At 32.6% G+C, this 18,152-nt stretch overlaps 1 protein-coding gene and 1 pseudogene across 1 annotated transcript; one reads left to right on the top strand and one right to left on the bottom strand.

Moving 5' to 3' along the window:
* Positions 1–4,705: 4,705 nt before the first annotated feature.
* On the top strand, positions 4,706–8,381 carry LOC120257589 (annotated as a pseudogene).
* Positions 8,382–9,232: 851 nt separating this feature from the next.
* Positions 9,233–10,715, bottom strand: LOC120257593 (putative receptor like protein 25). The gene is made up of 2 exons (XM_039265034.1): positions 9,933–10,715; positions 9,233–9,287 (listed from the first exon to the last, which is right to left on the bottom strand). The coding sequence occupies exon 1, from the start codon at positions 10,699–10,701 to the stop codon at positions 9,934–9,936; it is 768 nt and encodes a 255-aa protein (XP_039120968.1). The 5' UTR covers positions 10,702–10,715; the 3' UTR covers positions 9,233–9,287; position 9,933.
* Between the last annotated feature and the right edge of the window lie 7,437 nt (positions 10,716–18,152).

The following is an 18,152-nucleotide window of genomic DNA, read 5'->3' as shown; positions in this document are numbered from 1 at the left end:
GATGGAATTCATTCATTCATTCCCTTGTGCTGAAGTATGAATGATTGTTACTGCACAAACTTGCTTGCTTTTAATATCAAGTTTATTTTAAAAAAAAGGAATTAATTAATATATATGATGGTCAAGTTACATTATAAAAGTAAAGGTGTGCTTTGATCATTTAAACTAATTGAAGTTCTCTTAGCGCAAAAATTTTGACTGAGTTTTAAGTTAAAATATATGACTATGATTGAGGCCTTTCTTGTCATGAATTTAAATTTATAAATAGATTAATTAATTAACTGTTTGAATAATTGATTACGTAGAGAATCTTTTATAATATGTTGCTTTAGAAATTGTGGATAAACGACCATTCATTCTTCTATATATTGTAATATATATTTTTATGCTTATTTATTTACACATATTAATTATATGATATGGTTCAACCACATTAATTCTAAGTGATAATAAAAAAATATTTTTTTATAATTATGAAATTTGAAAAACAAATAAGTTAATTAAGCTTGTTAACAATATTAACAATTTCTTTTGTTTTTCCACAAGTAATTTGTTTTAATGTTACGGACAAACAAACACAACTAATTTTTAAAAATTTCAATTAGCATTCATCAGATGAAAGGAACAAGACATCTACTCCACCAAGTCCTTAATCAATATAATTAAGGATTAAAATGATCTTACATATTTGAATCAAAAAGAGAAATCAAAGCAAAAATTGAACAACCATAAAACTCTTTGTTCAATGAATCAAAAAGAGAGATAAGATCAAGTGATTTAAGTCTTCACCAAATCAAAGTTTGTCTGCTTTTTGAATTTTTCAAAAAGGCAATCAAAGCTAAAGTTTTTCATGCGTGCTTGAAGACCATCCATATGTTATTAGTTAATTAATCTCACCATTTGTAACTATCCTTCTTTCAATGTATATATATCAAGTTGTTTTTTTTTAAATTATTGATAAGTCACCACAATTAATGCTGACATCGTACCTATCCATCTTTTGACAAGAGTTAAAAAAATATTTTCATTAAAGGCAATTCATATAAGTTATTTTGAAAACAAAGCCATCTCTATTTCTTGTGCCACATATTCACTAAACAAACTTAAATGTCTTTTATCTATTTATTTATTTATTTATTTGTTTCATAAGAAAGATGAAGAAATCTATTTATATGATAAGTCTTTTAATTTGGATTTTATATTTATTGAACATATATTGTACTCTTGTTTTAAAAAGCTAAAGATCAGGTGACCAAGTCTTCTTCTAATATTTTTCTACCAAAGTATAAATAAATAATAAAATTAAATGGCTCTATGAATAAGATAATAAGAAAGGGAGCTCATATCATTTTCATACATCTGTGTTTGCAACTATTTGTTCCTTCTTATGTGCTTCTATTGATTTAAATATTTATATAAATATATTTTGGGTCACAATGTCATTAATGAAGACAAACCATAGTGCTAACTTACATCTAATGGTCACTCGATCCCACCTTGCTTTGATATGATTGATTTTTATATAATTCTTTTTGAGCCATTTCAAATGATAAATTTGGAAAAGTCCAAAAAGAAGTGGGGGCTCATATGCTCCTTTCATGCCTTGAAATTAATATTTTAAGATGTTGACATAATCATTAACTTGTTTTTAGAATTTAAGTGAAGCTAATCTTGGGTGGGTAGCAAGCCATTTCCTTTTAAATTAATTTGGGAGAATTTATTTTTACATAATGGTGGTCCTAATCCCACTTCAGTGAGGACTATATTATTTTTGAATTCTTAAAGATCTGTTGCTTTTACATTTATGCCCTTTATAAATTTGTAATTGCTTGAGTTACTCTTTTAAAAATATATATATTAGCATCTATATGCTTGTGAAGATATATCTTCATTATATCTTCACTATATATACAGCTTCCATCTGCATGCCTTTTTGGAAAAATAATACTGATAATTATATATATATTTAAAATTTTCAATTGCATAGTAGAGATGTATATGATTTTTCTTTTCTTTCTGAATTTTTGGCCTCTTAATTTTTGTAGGAGACCCATAGTAGAGATGCATAGTAGAGATGAATATCTTCATATGAATGTTTTTGAATTTTGTTAGGTATCCTATAAAGGTAAATCAACTTATAAATAAAAATTGAATTTAAAATTATTTGTAAAGTGATTTAAAGTTGAACAACTTCTTGTTACTTGATATAATCAAAGGTAAAAATATCTGATTTAATTCTATATATAAAACAAAATTTCTCTTTTTGGAAAATAAAGACAAATCAATAAAGTATTTATTTTAGTTGAACTTGCTTTTCATGGATAATTATTAAGACAATTCCAAAGTTTAAAAATGTTTTGATTTGAAATACCTTAATTTGAAATATTATGCTACAAAAATATAGCATCTCAACTTAAATTTTGTTTGATTTTATTATCAGTAATACATCCATTAATTGTTGGAAATTTCGTGAATTAAACTATGTACTTATTTATTTTTGTTTATTCCACAATTCACTAGATTGCTTTATCATGTCACAAGAGATGGACCAAAAATAAGATTAGATTTAACTCATCTTGTTCACGCACATGGCTTTTCACTTGTATTGATTTTGGAGATTAATTAGTAAACTAATCCTTATATTCAACACTAATTCATAAAACTAAGTCCTAATGATAATCCACCAAATTTGACCACGGTTCTTAGTCAAACATCAAAATTTACATTAACTATAATACAATAAAAAAAATTTATTGGTTATAGTTATTTTGTTTATTTTTGTTGTATTAATTTTTATATATGTTTGATAAACCTCTTTGATACTATTATTAGTTTAAAAATCTCATTTTTCTTTTGAATATTATTTATTTGTCACATATATTGACTTTTGTCTTTCAAAATCTAAAAAACAGGATCCAATAAAATTTTTAAAAATTGTGAAATGGACTTGTCTTCTCATCCACTTATAAATTCCATGAAAGTATTCAAGAAATTCACAATTTAAAACCCACATAAATATAGATTAGTATCTTTTTGGCATATATCTGTATATATTCTTATTTCAATGTACACCACTTTAAATCTGAGATTTTAGGATTTTTAATGCTTATATATTCTCACAAAAATAAATATATTTATCTAATTTTTAAAACTTGTCGGATAGCTAAACAGTGGCTCAAGATTAAAGGTCAATAATGGAAACCATATTATTAATATATATTTTCATTTGGTTTTGAATCATTTTGTACTTGCTCTACCTATAAGTAGTAGATAATTACTAATATATTATTTTATAATATGATATTTTATTTATATATCCATATAAAACATTCTTCTTTAGTTATAAGTTAGCTGTTCATATATATATATATATATATAATAGTTTGCTTTTTATATAGATAACAAATGATAATTATTTTATAAAAATATATAAAAGTAAATATTATTTTGTAAATATATATAAATAAGTACTAATTTTAATTTATAATACTAGCAAGAAAACCACCATTTATGTGAGTTTAATCAAGAATTATTTATGCTGAGGTTGAACAAAAGCCGCACTGAAATAGCCTCACAATAGCTGAACCACTGCATCAACATATAGTCGAAAGTTAGCGCCGAGTGACGAAACTACCTATCGAGTATCATGAGATCGCTGAAAGAGCTCTCTCACCGGTGTCACGATACGATTCTGCTACCGGCGATACTTCGGGAGATGAAATGCATGGTTGTCATGTCTGCCCAAGCGTAGCCTGTATGTAGTCTCGCCTCCACTGGCTCTCCACCGGCATCATGTACTCGCTCAACGACGAAGCATGCGCTACCGGAACATCTGCTCATCTCATTATGTTGGGTGTACGAAAATGAATCGCTTTATCCATATAGATTAACTCAACTTTAAATCCTGAACTTATAATAATTTTAAGCAAACATATGTTTTCCAAAGATACTTAAAGAAAAATGCAACTAACATTGAATATAGATTGCTTGAGTAGGAGACAAAAGACAAAATTTCTGTTTTCTTTTAATGTGATAATTTATGGAGTGAAAAGGTTACTCACATTTCTATACGTATGTAGTAAAATTTTAATAATAACTAGTTGATAAACTATAAATAAATAAATAAAAATAATAATTCACAAGGACATAGATAGATAAAACTATAAATACCAACCTTTGGTTTTTCATATGAATTCTTATCTTTCCCTCCCCCCACCGCAGTCACCGTTGGGTCCCTTCCATTATAGCTCCACCGTTGTACTCTCTCTCTCTCTCTCACAAGATTTGATCTTGTTACCATTTTTTAATTCTATTTCACTCTCTCAACTACTCCATTTTGTATATTTGCTTAAATCTTTGTCTTTCTTTGCTTCAAAATGGCAAACTTGCAAACTCTTTCTTGCTTGCTCTATTCTTTCTTCTAAAAATCACTTATTTGAGTTTTCTACTTGAGAATTTCACATGTTTGTTCAATTTTTGTATTTTGACATTGGTTTTAGCTGTAACCATTTCTAATTATGAGATCACTTGTGTTACCACTTCTTCTTCTTCTTCTTCTTCTTCTTTTTCCTCTTGTTTTGGTTGGTGAAGTTGTCTCCTTGCCCATAAAATCAAGAAAGTATGCTCCTTTATCTTAGTTTGTGTTCTGTTTCTGAGTTTTTAGTTGAAAAGATGTAGAGCTTTCTTGTTGTGTTGGTCTGATGGGATGGCGTTTTTCTTTGGTTTTCTTTTTGCAGTTTTGGCGCTGCTTTCAAGAGATCAATTTTTGAAGACCCACTCTCTGTTCTTTCTGATTGGAATAGCTTTGATGAAAATCCCTGTGGTTGGTCTGGTGTGACCTCAGCTTGAAGCCTCAGAACCGTGTGGTTAATCTGTAAGACCTGGCCGATTCACTGTTTTCTTTTGTTTATCTGTTCAAAATCTCAGTTTTTGAGAAAATTATATGGCATTTCTTCGTTTGCACTTCTGATTTGATGCATATGTTGTTGATGAAGTGGTTAATTGATGATATGAGGCTTAAATTGTGGTATTTGTGCTTCAAGGGTTTATGGTAGCCACATGTTTTATTCCAATTTTTGGGATTTTAATTTCGATACTTCTGTTTGTGGTTTCATCAAACAGGGAGTAACTACTAATTAGGGTTTAAGATTTCCTGAATTTCTGAATTGAATTTGTAGAATGTTTTCGATTAGTTTGTGCAAATGGTTTTGCTGATATTATAAACTAGGTTTTATTTGCAGAACACTTTCCAATTCCTCTCTGAAAGGATTTCTGGCGCCGGAGCTTGGGTTACTGGATTTCTTGCAAGAGCTGTATGTAATTAATTCATCGCTTTCTGTTACTAAGTTTCTGCAGCTGCAGAGTTGGCCAAAGAGTTTCTTTTTTAACATAATGCTGTTGTGCAGAGTTCTGAGTAATAATTTGTTCCTTGGATCAATCCCTAAAGAAATCGGTCTGTTGAAAAACCTCACAGTGTTGGATTTGAGCTCGAATCACATTCTCCGGCCCCGTCCCTGCTGAGATTGGTGGATTTGATCAGTGTTACTAAAATCGTAGGATATGCTCCTGAGAATTAATTTTACTTTCATTAATTTGTTTTAATAGTTTGTTCTGATGTGATTCTGGAAATTTGTTTCTGTAGAGATTTGCATTCTAATGGGTTGACTGGTGGTATACCATTGAAACTTTGGAATCTTGCAAACCTTGTCGAGGCTCACGTTTGGATAGGAATAAACTCAGTGGACAAATTCTGGAACCGATACACATGGCATGTATGTTATTTTATTCCTTCTGGTGCCTTAGCTTCTGAATAATTGATATATATATATATATATATATATATATTAATCTTAATTTGCTGCTGAAGTAAGACCAGGCCACAATTAATATTCTTTCAGTTCAAACTATTGAACTTTTGAGTTGAAAAATTCATGATTGCATTAATAGAAGAATAGGGACAAAAGTGTTGAGGTTCTCGCTGATTGAGTTATGATGAGGAACATGCCCTTTTTGTAGTGTTGATAATGCATTGGTATAACTATAAGTAGAATTGATATGGTTTTTACGAATTGATATGGTTTAATTAAATTTAGTGATAGTACATGATGAACTTTGAAACAGATTACACCGACACATCAATGTCGCAGAACATATTGATGCTTTTAATCTGTTTGTACGCCATATTTATCTGTTTCAGCTTATTTTATTTTATTTTATTTTTCTTATTTCATACTGTCTTGTATATATCTGTGGCAGGGACACCCTCCTACGATAATCGGACTGGTTTATGTGGGCTAACTTCATTGAAATTTGCTGATTTTTCATACAACTTTTTTGTTGGGAAGATACCTCCTTGTCTTAAGTATCTGTCAAGGTACAATGTCTTAAATCAATTTAAATTAAAGCTTGTTTTCACTGAACTTCCTTCAGTTTTACTGGATCATTTGTACAGACTCAACTTTCGGGGGAATTGTTTACAAGATAAAGAGTCCATCAAACTGCGTTCTACCGAGCAATGTAGGGTGCCTTATGTCAAGATTTCTTGTCATTCTTCAATATATTTCTTTTTTTTTTTTTGGTATACTTTAATTAACAACCTTCATTTCTGTCTTTAGGTAACTCTGTGGAAAGCCAAGCAACCAATGAAACCTATAAATACTCCAATATAGCATTGAAGCACCAAAGGCCACACCAACCAAAGTGGCTTCTGGTTTGGAAATCACTATAGATGATTTGTGATCACTTGTGTTGCATCTGCTATTAAAAGTCCTCTGGCATTATCCCAATAAGAAAACAATCAAGTTAAAAGGATGAAATATCAACATCAGTTGGTTTGCACAATGATCTTATTTCCTTCCTTATTGACTTATTTTGCAATATCGATGATGAAGAATAATGATTTTAATTTATGACGCTTGAAACAGACAGTGAGTTGTTGAAAAGTGTGCTGCGATTCAGCGAGGCAGGATCTTGAAGTTGCTTATGCAGATTTCAGCAACATAATTTGGTCTTCTACATACAGTAAAGTCTACAAGGGCACAATGAAGAATGGGTCCGAAATTGCTGTTCTGTCACTAAGTATTTCAGAGAATCAATGGACAACATATATTTTGAGCTCCAGTTTCAGAATGAGGGTAATTATTTCTTAACACTTTTCTGCAAGAAAAGAATTAATTGATCATTGTGTGAGGAAACTTTATATTTAATCTAGAGTTGCAGATTTTGCAAGGTTAAATAATGAGAACATAGCTAAGTTGTTGGGGTATTGCAGAGAAAGTGAACCATTTTTCAAGGATGCTGTTGTTTCTAATATGCATCGAATGGAACATTATGTGAGCATCTTCATTGTAAGTGTTCTGTTATGGTTGCTTTAGTGACTGATACCTTTATCATCTCAACAATATTACGTGTGGATTCATTATAGATGGTGAAGGATGCCAATTCTCTTTGGCCAAGACGAATGAAAATATGCTATTGGTATCGCTAGATGGACTAAAAATATTTGCACACTGAACTCCAGCCTTCATTCACAATATTATCTGAGTTAAACTCCGTCCGTGTATCTTACTGAAGACTTTTTCTCCAAGGTGTCAAAAATATTGCTTGATGATACTTACAGTAATTTTTTCTCTTAAAGTTTCTTCTTATTTTCGACTTTTGTTCATGAATTAACTTAGCTCCTGTTAATAAAATCTGTTGTATATCTGTAGTTGGTTGATTTTGAGAGGTGGAAAACAATTGTTTCGAAAGCAGACATAAATGGTTCTGTTGCCAATGGCCTACCATATCATGGGTTTATGGATTCCATAGAAAGACGACATATGGATGTTCAGAGCAACACATTTGCTTTTCGGAATAGCTTTTTACTAGAGCTAATCAGTGAAGGCCTTCATATTGTGGGAGATAGAGGATGCTCATTGGATTTGGTGAAACCTTTTAATACAACAGACATCGAAAAATTAACTGTAGAAAATATTGATTGCACATAAATCATCTTTCATTTTACTTACTGATCTTCAGTTTTAATATGGCATAACTAAGAAGACAATTTAGTAAAACATTATCATCTGAAGATTATTGATGTTGTTGCAGGCTATGGAGTATCTGCAAAAACCCGGAGAAGATGAGCCAAATAATTGAACCTCATTTGAAAAATGTCAAGCCTGATGATCTCTCTGTAGTATGCAGTACAATTAGTCTTTGCATTGAACCTGAAGCATCTAAGAGGCCTTCCATGGAAAATAATTACCGTAATGTTGGAGGATGGAATTGAGACCTCACCAACTGCTCTTTACAAGAACTCTCATCTGGCATGGGCTGAACTGGCCTTAACATCATAATAGGTACTTGTTTTCTTTTCCAAGTGCTAATGCAAGGTGTACACATAATGAGCTTGTTCCTTAGTTCTTGTTTTTGTTTCTGTTTTGGTGATTCTTTTTCTGGGAAGCATATTCATGATCGTGTTGTATTATTGTATATGCTAAGAGAGATTGTGTACCCTGTTTTACTATATTGATGCAGTAATGATCAGTTAGCATTGTGATCATTCTGATTTTTATAGTAAAGCAACGGAGGTGCATTTCCTGGTTCCCATTATTCTCATTATTTTCATTGCAAGATAATTCGTGGACATGTGACTTTCACTCCGAACTGCGAGAATGGACTCAAGCATGAAACACCAATGTATTACACTTACATAAACTACCTAAGCATGTAAGATCTATTCAAATCGATACCGCATTCCTCTACATATCTGACAACAATTATTAATATAGGTTTCAAGTGTAATGATAATGATAATTAGTTTATGCAAAGTGGACTTTTCTTCAGCAGTGTATTATTTGATCTTTCAAAATGCACAATTACATCCAAAGTATGCAATATCTCTGTTCATAATAGCTCATAATTTTCAATTCCATGCATGGTAGGCTGATAAGAAACAGACAGTAGACATTTAGGTAGACTAAATAAGTTTGCAGAGTTTTCATGTCTTTCAAGTACATCAATTATGAACACCCTCAACTACAAAATGGTATGTGATAAATGATGATATGCCCACAAAGTGTGAACCCTGGAACGTTGAAAGCACTCTAAACACACACTTTAATATTCTTAAATAACATATAACGATGTTCTACACCTTGCAATGTCAAATCCAATAATAATTCAAATTACAAACTCGTAATTCAAATACAAAATGAACAAGGACTCATAACAAAAGCAACGTAATACACTAACATCGCTTTATTGATATAACTAGTTAGGCCACCCAACTTGTTACTTTGGACCTGAAAATTGAGAACAAGAAATTCATAACCTCAACAACCCAATAAAAATCAAATAGATATTATTTTAACCTTGCAAAATTTTAAATATAATATGCAGACAAATAATTTTACTTGAAATATAATTTCAGAAGAGATGATAGGACCAATATGTTTTCTAAATCTTACATTATGGTGATAGCATTTCATTAAACTGTGCTTGGATTGAAGGAATTTAGGACTAATGCCTTCTGGTGTTTGATTGAATTAAGAAATCAAGATAGATTATTTATTTAAAAAAAGAAAAAAAGAAAAAGAAAAAAAGAAATCAAGATAGATAGGCCAATGAAAGACAACATGTTGGTCAAAATCTTGTTCCTCCTCTCCTCTTAAACTAAGCACAACTTGTGGAAATTATTTGGCACTAGTAAATCATGTTATAAAGCTTGGAATATAAATCTTGCATTCTCCAAATGATTATGTTATGGTGTATGCGATGACTTATATTATCTCCAAAATAATTATGTTATGGTGTATGCAATGACTTGCATTATTAAAGATAAGAGTTCTATCATATTAATTTTTATATTACTCGTGGTCATAATATCAGCTCATACTACATTATGTAAATACATATCAACAATGGAAGAGTAAAAGCTCAGGCCTGACCTCAGTTCCTCCTTGAGCAAATTGATTTTAGCCTCCGAGAGTACACGACCACCTTAACATATATCCAATCATGTACTTTGTCAACAGATCGGAAATAAGCAATTCTTATGGTTTGGTTCATCATAATGGTAACGATGATCATCCAGAAGCCAATTATGAATCCCATTGCATGACCTACGGAAAGCCATAACATCTCTGACCAATCTCCTTTTCCTTCTTCTTCGTTGGCCTCTTGGGAATAATGTGTCTCATTAGCACAATTCTGAAGAGGTGATCCACAGAGATCATGATTCCAATTATAGGCTGATGGTTCAAACGTCTGAAGTTGGCCGCCCGATGGAATTGTTCCTGACAAATTGTTGTGTGATACGTTCAAATGGCTCAAGAAGTTCAAAGTAGACATACCTGAAGGAATGGTTCCAAATAAATTGTTCTCTGACAGATCAAGTGATTCCAGTTGTTTCATGTCACTGATGCTTTCTGGTATCTTTCCATTGAAAAGGTTGTAAGAAAGATTCAAGAAATGCAGCCCATGCAATTTGGTGAGTTCGTCAGGCAACTCACAGGAAAGCTTATTGTTTGATAAATCCATGCTTGTGACTAATGATAGAATCTTGGAGTATTCCACTTGGAGTCCTTTTGCGTTTATCAAGAGAGATTCTGAGTATGCAAAGCTATCTGGAAGACTGCCCCATATAGAATATGAAGAAAAAACCTCACTGAAAATGGAGAGCAAAGACCACCATTCGTTGTGATTGGTGACTGCCATGGCATTGAAATCACCAAAAGAACGAGGAATGCAACCTGTTAGGTTGTTGTGTGCAAGGTCAGGATCTGAAGAGAGGAGGTTTTGATAATTGCTCTGGGATGACACCTTCAAATAAATTGGATCTCATGCGAAGCACTATTAAAGATGAAAGGCTTTCTCCGAACCATATTGGTATGCTACCAGAGAGTTTGTTTTCACCAAGGTCGAGAGTGACCAACTTGTTGGCCATTTTCAAGGAGAAAGGGAGACCTCCAAAGAAGCCATTGTTTCTCAAATGTAAGGACCGGAGATTGGGGAGTGACACAAGGCCATCAGGAATTTTACCTGTGAAATTGTTGTCAGATAAATCAACAATTTCCAAAGCTGATGTTGAATTCCAACAATGGGGAAGTTCTCCAGACATATCATTGTTAGATAGATCAAGCAATGCCAAGGAGATGGAGTTACAAAAGAAAGACGGAATGCTTCCATTGATATGATTATGAGCTAAAGAGAAGACTTTAATGTTATTAGCAGCTGCGAAGTAAAGAAGGAATAAACCCAGGAGAATGAGTTGTTGGTGAGATCAATAACAGACAATGCAGGTGGGGGTCAAGCTCAGGTATGGGCCTTCAAATCTGTTTGAACTCAAATCAAAGAGAATGAACCTGTAATTTTTCATAGAAGTTGGTAGCCGCCCCTCCAAATTGTTATTTGATAGATTGAGTAAATACGGGATTAATGGCACTTAGATCCCAAAACCATGAGGGATGCTGCCTGAAATCTCAGCATCTGATAAGCAAAGGTCACCCAAATGCGTTTGAGTTTTAACCCAAGTGGGGAACGCAGGGCCTACTTTGCAAGAACACATTCTGATGATATAACAGGCAAAAGCAGGCTTCCAGTCCTCACTTACATTCAATTGCAGTGAGTTGTAGGACAAGTCCAAATATGACAAGCTTACTAGATTAGCAAAATGAGATTCAGTTAAGACACCCATCAAAAGAATTTGAAGAGAGATGCAGTAGGCTCAGCTTTTAGATAATTGGCCGATGTTTTCTGGGACTGTTCCATTTAGCTTGTTTGTTTCCCATACGCAATGTTTTTAGACCCATACTTCTTTCCGAGCAGAAAAATCCTTATTCTCCCTGCATTTAGACAATCCATCAATAAGATCATCAATGCCTCCACTGATAGAATTGCTTGTAAAAATCTAGAGTCTGTAACTTGCATAAGTTCCCCATGCCTTTTGGCAATGTTCCATTGATGTTGTTATAGGATAAATCAAGCTCCCACAAGCTAGACAGCTTTCCTATAGATTCTGGTAATTCCCCCGTGATGCCATTGCCTGCATTCTCCACTGCTGCACTGCCTCGAGATTACCAAAAACTCTCTGGCAACTTTCCATGCATCATATTTTTGGATAAAATCTAGGAACTGAAGGTGAACAAGATTTCTATAGTTTCTGGTAAATTACCACTGAGATTGTTGCCTCCAGATGCACTGAAGTACTGCAAAAGTGTGAGATTGCCGAAGGAATCGGGAAACGCTCCACTGATCATATTCCTTGACAAATCAAGTATTGCAGGTTTCTTAGATCCCTCAATGCTTTCGGGCATCAATCCCTGAACTTGGTTACTGGACAAATCAAAGTACTCTAAATTTGTAAGATTGCTCAGAGATTCAGGAATGCTTCCATTGAATTTATTTACTGACAAATCAAGTTTCTCCAAGCTACCAAGATTTCCCTATGGACTCTGGAATCACTCCATCAAAAGAGTTTTCGAGTCAAGCTCAAGAATCTCAAGCTACGCAAGTTACCAATGGTGACCGCAACTTGCCATACAGAGCACAGATAGAAAGATCAAGATGAACAAGGCTTGTGGAGATGGAACAACCATTGAGGCAAAGTGATGTTCAGGTCATAATTCATAGAAAGATCAAGCACACGAAGAGATGTGAAGTTGAGATGATGAAGCAGAGTAGTACCATGAATACCACCAACTCGGAGGCCAGCATTAGAGAGTTTCAAGACAAGAAGAGAAGGGAGCATATTAATGTCATGAAGCCAACCATGCACGTTAGAGAGGTCCACCTCAAGTCAAGGTAGCGTAAAAAGTCATTTCAGAGAGCCAGTGGAGGTCATTGAGCTTGTAGATATAAATTTGAGCTAAGATCAAAAATAGCACAAGCATGATAAGTTTCAAAGGTATGGGGAAGGATTCCACTGAATTCAGCATTAGAGAGAGTTAAGGTAGTCAAGGTTGGCAAGAGAGCCAATGAAGTCTGGGATGGGAAACCTGAAGTCGTTATTGCTCAAATCCAAGTAGTTTAAATGGTGAAGCTGAATGAGAGAAGAGTTCAACTTACTTGGTGGTGGTATGGGATGAATGGGATCATAATAAAGGGTATTGCAGATCAAGCTTGGTGACATGGCGGTTTCATTGTTGCAGGACACTCCTCCAGTTGCAGCAGTCATGACCAGTCCAAGATGAGAGAAAGCTTTTGTTGTTACTCCACATGCCTGCTTTGATGCTGAGAAGGGCTATCCTTTCAGTCTTAATGCAGTTACCATGAACTTGAGAGTGAGAGTGAGGGCAGCTGTGATGCCACAAGGGCAAAGTAGAGAAAGGAAGAAGTTGATAGGAGCCATGAGGAGAGATGGGACTACTGAGACTACTGTCACTTGACTTAATGCATGTCTTCACAATGCTTTCATTATATATAAACAATGATTCTGGAGATGATGAAACAGGTATGAAATTTTCATTTGGTGCTCAGGTCTTTTTGAAATTTAAGTTCCGTCAAAGTAAACGTTTTTAGGCTTTGATGCGCGTTTTGTTCATAAAATTAGCAATATATTTGTAAAAGTTGGCCCCAAGCGAGGTTTGATCATGTAATTTCATAGAAATATAAAAAATATATAACACAAGACTTCAACTAATCACATATACGTCCACATTTGTTGAATACTATTTAAAAATAATAACAATAATTTTCGCTCGTTATTGAAGATTCAGACAGTGACAAGATATTTGAGTTGAATTTCAACTTAAACAAATCTATAATAAAAATTTAATAAAGTTAGCCAATGAAAAATAATTTTCTAAATACCCATCAAAGTTATCTTAGCATGGCCAAGTCCATGATCTTTGAATAAAAAGTCCTACGCGCTTAACTAATTAAATCATATATGTAATCTCAAAAATAGTGTAATAGTGTGACATTGCATAGTTAAATAATATTTTTAAATGTTACTTTGGTCATCCACTTCTAATTGTCCTTTAATCCCGATAGGGTTAAGGTTCAATTTTTATTAAAAGCGGATAAATCACAATTTTATTAAAAGAAAAGCAGAAAGAGAAGACAAGCACAAATGCACAAAAAGTAAAACAAATACAAAAAATGAAAGTATAGTTTGAGGTCTCTTACTAGCAATGAGGCATTCAAAACAAGAAGAAGGAAAAGGCAGAGGAAACTAAAAAGAGAAGAGCAAACTGGGACCGTAAGACTCACTGGGTCTGAATCACAGGCCCGCTCGAGTTGCTCGGGAAAATAGACTACCCAAGGCTATATTAGAATCATGTATCGCCGAGTATTCGCGACTCTGCGCTCATGAAGTTGTGGGAGCGCTTGATCCTTTGAGATGCTTCGTTGAGAGTTTGTTGTTGAGGGTTTGAAGCTGTGGGAAACTAAGAGAGAAATATATTAGCAATTTTAAAGATAACAGTATGAAAAGGCATAGCAAGTAATTGAAAGATGCGATAATTTTGTTCTAGCCATATATTCCAAATAATGGCTCTGGAACTGAGATCTCACAATGTCTGTTGACTAGAATTTAACACATATAGCCAAGAGATCCAAATTATAGAGACAGATGGTGGATACAAGTGTAAATCAAATCTTTGATTAAAGAATGACCAAATTCATTCTGAGTATTCACATTTGATAAAGATGTGTTCCAATCGTTTGTAGGCTTTTGTGGGTGAGCACGATGTATCTCGTGGGCGCTTTTGTATGGTAGAAGTTTAAAATAATATTTTTAAATATTACTTTTCATTCTTAAATTATGGCTGACAGGGATTTGTATAAAGTTTTGGCACATAAAAAATTGGATTAAAATTTAGGGTTAGCTAAGCTTAAACATGTTAGGAGTACGTTCTTGAATGCCCATGAGAATATTTGTATCAAGCATTTTCATTTATATATACTTATGATTATTAATAATAGGCATTTCTTTCAATGTTCATGTAAATATTGTGTTGGTATGTATTTTAATAAATTATGAACATTTTCTACTCTTTATAGCATAAGGAGAAAGGTATTAGAAGGGTTTAGTAGTTATATACTTAAATAGTTCATAAATATGAAAAATCTTTTGGTTGGGTGTTAAAAATTCATAAGAATTTGTATAGCATATGCTTTTGACAAAAAGTGCCAATTAAAAAACGATATGGGATAGTGGCAACATGTCATAGATATATTAATCGAATTGGTGTGTTCGAACATGATTCACTACAATCCAATCATATGAGTTTATTCTTTAATCATCAATGATTGAAATTCATTGATAATGATTATACGAGTGGACCTTTAGACTTAAGGTATACAATCACGATGTGCTTGTGATGTCTAGTTTATTAGTAGAGTAGTTATGTCCAATTTACCCTTTAATATGGTCAACCTCGAAGTACTTCTATGTCGGGCAAGTAGCAAATGTGAGTGATTGTATTGTTCTTTTAGAAGTAAATGAGTTTGTATCTTATGTAAGCATGAGTAGGTAAGATAAAAGACCTGTGGCCAAAGTAGACAAACTAATTGTGTGAGATACAAAGGGTTGTTTGGTAATCTTATTCTTCTATTATTATTTGCATATAATCGAGTTTAGTGAGTTTGATGTTTTCCATAGGTTTCACTCGATTGGGATACAATAATGAGAGGTTTATACATATATGGTAATCATAATTGAAAGGTATATAAATGCATCTATTTATTCATGTTCGATTAGGGCTAAGAAGTGGGACCATAGGGTTGACTAAATATCATCCACATCATTTGGATATGCTCTTAATGCCGCTAGGATGCACTCTAAAAGAGCCATGATCAAGGAATTGAAAATCAGCCATAGTTTGAATGTAGGGAAATTGCTAATTTACAATTTTTACATCATGGGATGAAGTGATTGTAAATTGATTAAGTTTTGTCTTAAATTTTAAATTTTGATTAAAAATTCAATAGAATCGAATAATTAAGGTGTAATTTCTAAATAGTCCCTCTACCTTTTTGAATTTACCCTTTTAGTTCCTCACTTTAAATTGTAACTATTTTTAGTTCCTCTACAATGTTTAAATGAGACATGTTAGTCCCTATGGTTTAGGTTAGGGACCGAGTATCGCTAAATTAAGATTATAGAGGGGCCGAAATGTTACATCAAAGTAAAGGGACTAAAAGGGTAAGTTTGAAAAGTAGAGAGATCGCTGAGGGAATTATACCAATAATTAATCAAAATTATAATGGATCTGCGCATAATATTGCTCTTGGAGTCATAGTACAAATCATGTACCTTCTTAATTAATGGCATGGTGTAATTATGCTTTTATAAAAGTTTATATATAAATATGACTACTTTTCAAACCATAACTATTGGTCTATTTTCTCTTATGCAATTAATAACCCGTTTATTCTCCCTTTCTAACCCTAGCTCGGCACTTTGGAAAGGAAGAAGAGGTTGTTTCTCGAATTCGTGCAGGATCTAGAAGTGTGGGCTTTTGTGAGAGAACCCATCTATCCGGATTGCATAAGATCATGTCGCCCTCACCGGTGCCCACTACCACAAACGAAGTCGCTGCTGCTTAGCCAAAGACCCATCCACCATCACTAATCGAAGGTCATGCATCCTAGAATAATAACCTCCAAAGCATGATCGTAAATAGATAATTCTGCTATGTTTTTGCAGGGGCTATTTTTGGTTACATCTCAATTGTTGATGCTCAAACCATTAGAAACCGTGATTCGAGATTGAAAAATTGAACTTTATATTATCGCCATGATATGATACTTTTTCATTCCATTGCAATCAATAAATACAAAACAAATTATTAGGTCTAGAGCATCACTAATTGTCACATTAATATGAAAAATATTCTCATTAATTTAGCAAAAACTATGATGATCGAAAATTGATGAGTTGTGTTTAAGATGAAACAAGGTGTAATTGGGATTGTGTTGTATGCTAAGTGGTATGGAATGATTTAGAAATATTACCGCAGCATCACATAACAACAAAATTGGTCATAAATTTTTGCTTTAGACTAGTATAAAATTTTCATACATGGTTTTGTTTTTAAGAAATAAAAATTCATAAACTTATTGATCTTCATGTTGATACATTTAATCTCCGGTGTTTCTTTGATTTTTGTAATTTTTAGTGATTATCCTCATGATATGAAAAGCTTTGTTTTCATCACGATTATCAACATTTACTAATCAAGAGAATAAAATGTCGCAAATCTAAAAACAATTTCATTAGATTAAATCGCAGCACAACTATTTATGCTCAAGATTGCAAGTTTTCCTTCAAAAATGACGAATCGTTGGCGTGAATGCAATGGTGAATCCGTAAGAAGAATTCATGTAAATACATTTGATTTAAAAATTTGGATTATGATTATTATGCGTTAGTTGTAAATAGACATCACTCTAGACCCATCGACGCCACTTGTGATGGTAGCACTACAACAAATTGTATATTTAGCGTTAAGAAAAGTTATCACTAAAAGTAATAATTTTAGTCATAATTATTAATAATAATAAATTTTAGAGTTGTTAGCTCTCTTCACAAATACTTTTCGATGCTAATACAAGAGTGGCTATTTTAGACAAATGGTCACAATTACTCATATTTTTGGTGACAAATTTCATGACACTAATAAATTTAGTATTTGTGACAAATCGATGTGGCTATAGTGACTAAATAAACCGGCTACAATAATCAATTTTATTGTGATAATATTGTTGATATGCAATAGTGACAAAACATTTTTGTCAATAGTAATATTTTTATTAGTGAATCGATATTTTCATTACTAATGCTACTTTAAGATATTGTTACCCAAGAAAAATAAAGTATTTAAAAATTATATGAAAATCAATAAATAAAATATCATCAAAATATTCAATTCAGATTTTTGGATATATAAAATTAGAAATTTAATATCCAAAAATGCTAATTATAAAATTATCATTTTTGAGAAAAGAAAAAGAATATAAAATTATCCTAAATTAGGAGATGAGACTCCACTATGATTCAATCTTTTTGCTTTTTCAGCCTCAACTTCTACTAGAATTTGACTACTTTGTTGGGACTTTAATATTATTTTCTTTCCTTGATGCTTATTCTCGCACATCTAGAGAAAACCAATGAAATAATTTTTAAAAATTAAAAATTCTAATTTAATTACAACTTTCATACC

Source organism: Dioscorea cayenensis, unplaced genomic scaffold (assembly GCF_009730915.1).
Source record: "Dioscorea cayenensis subsp. rotundata cultivar TDr96_F1 unplaced genomic scaffold, TDr96_F1_v2_PseudoChromosome.rev07_lg8_w22 25.fasta BLBR01002214.1, whole genome shotgun sequence".
NCBI classification, from domain to species: Eukaryota; Viridiplantae; Streptophyta; class Magnoliopsida; order Dioscoreales; family Dioscoreaceae; genus Dioscorea; species Dioscorea cayenensis.
This window is presented reverse-complemented; position numbering and strand designations above follow the sequence as displayed.

Bases quoted from the DNA above. Each gene is read 5' to 3' on its own strand.
- LOC120257593 (XM_039265034.1), bottom strand. From the start codon at position 10,701: ATGGCAGTCACCAATCACAACGAATGGTGGTCTTTGCTCTCCATTTTC.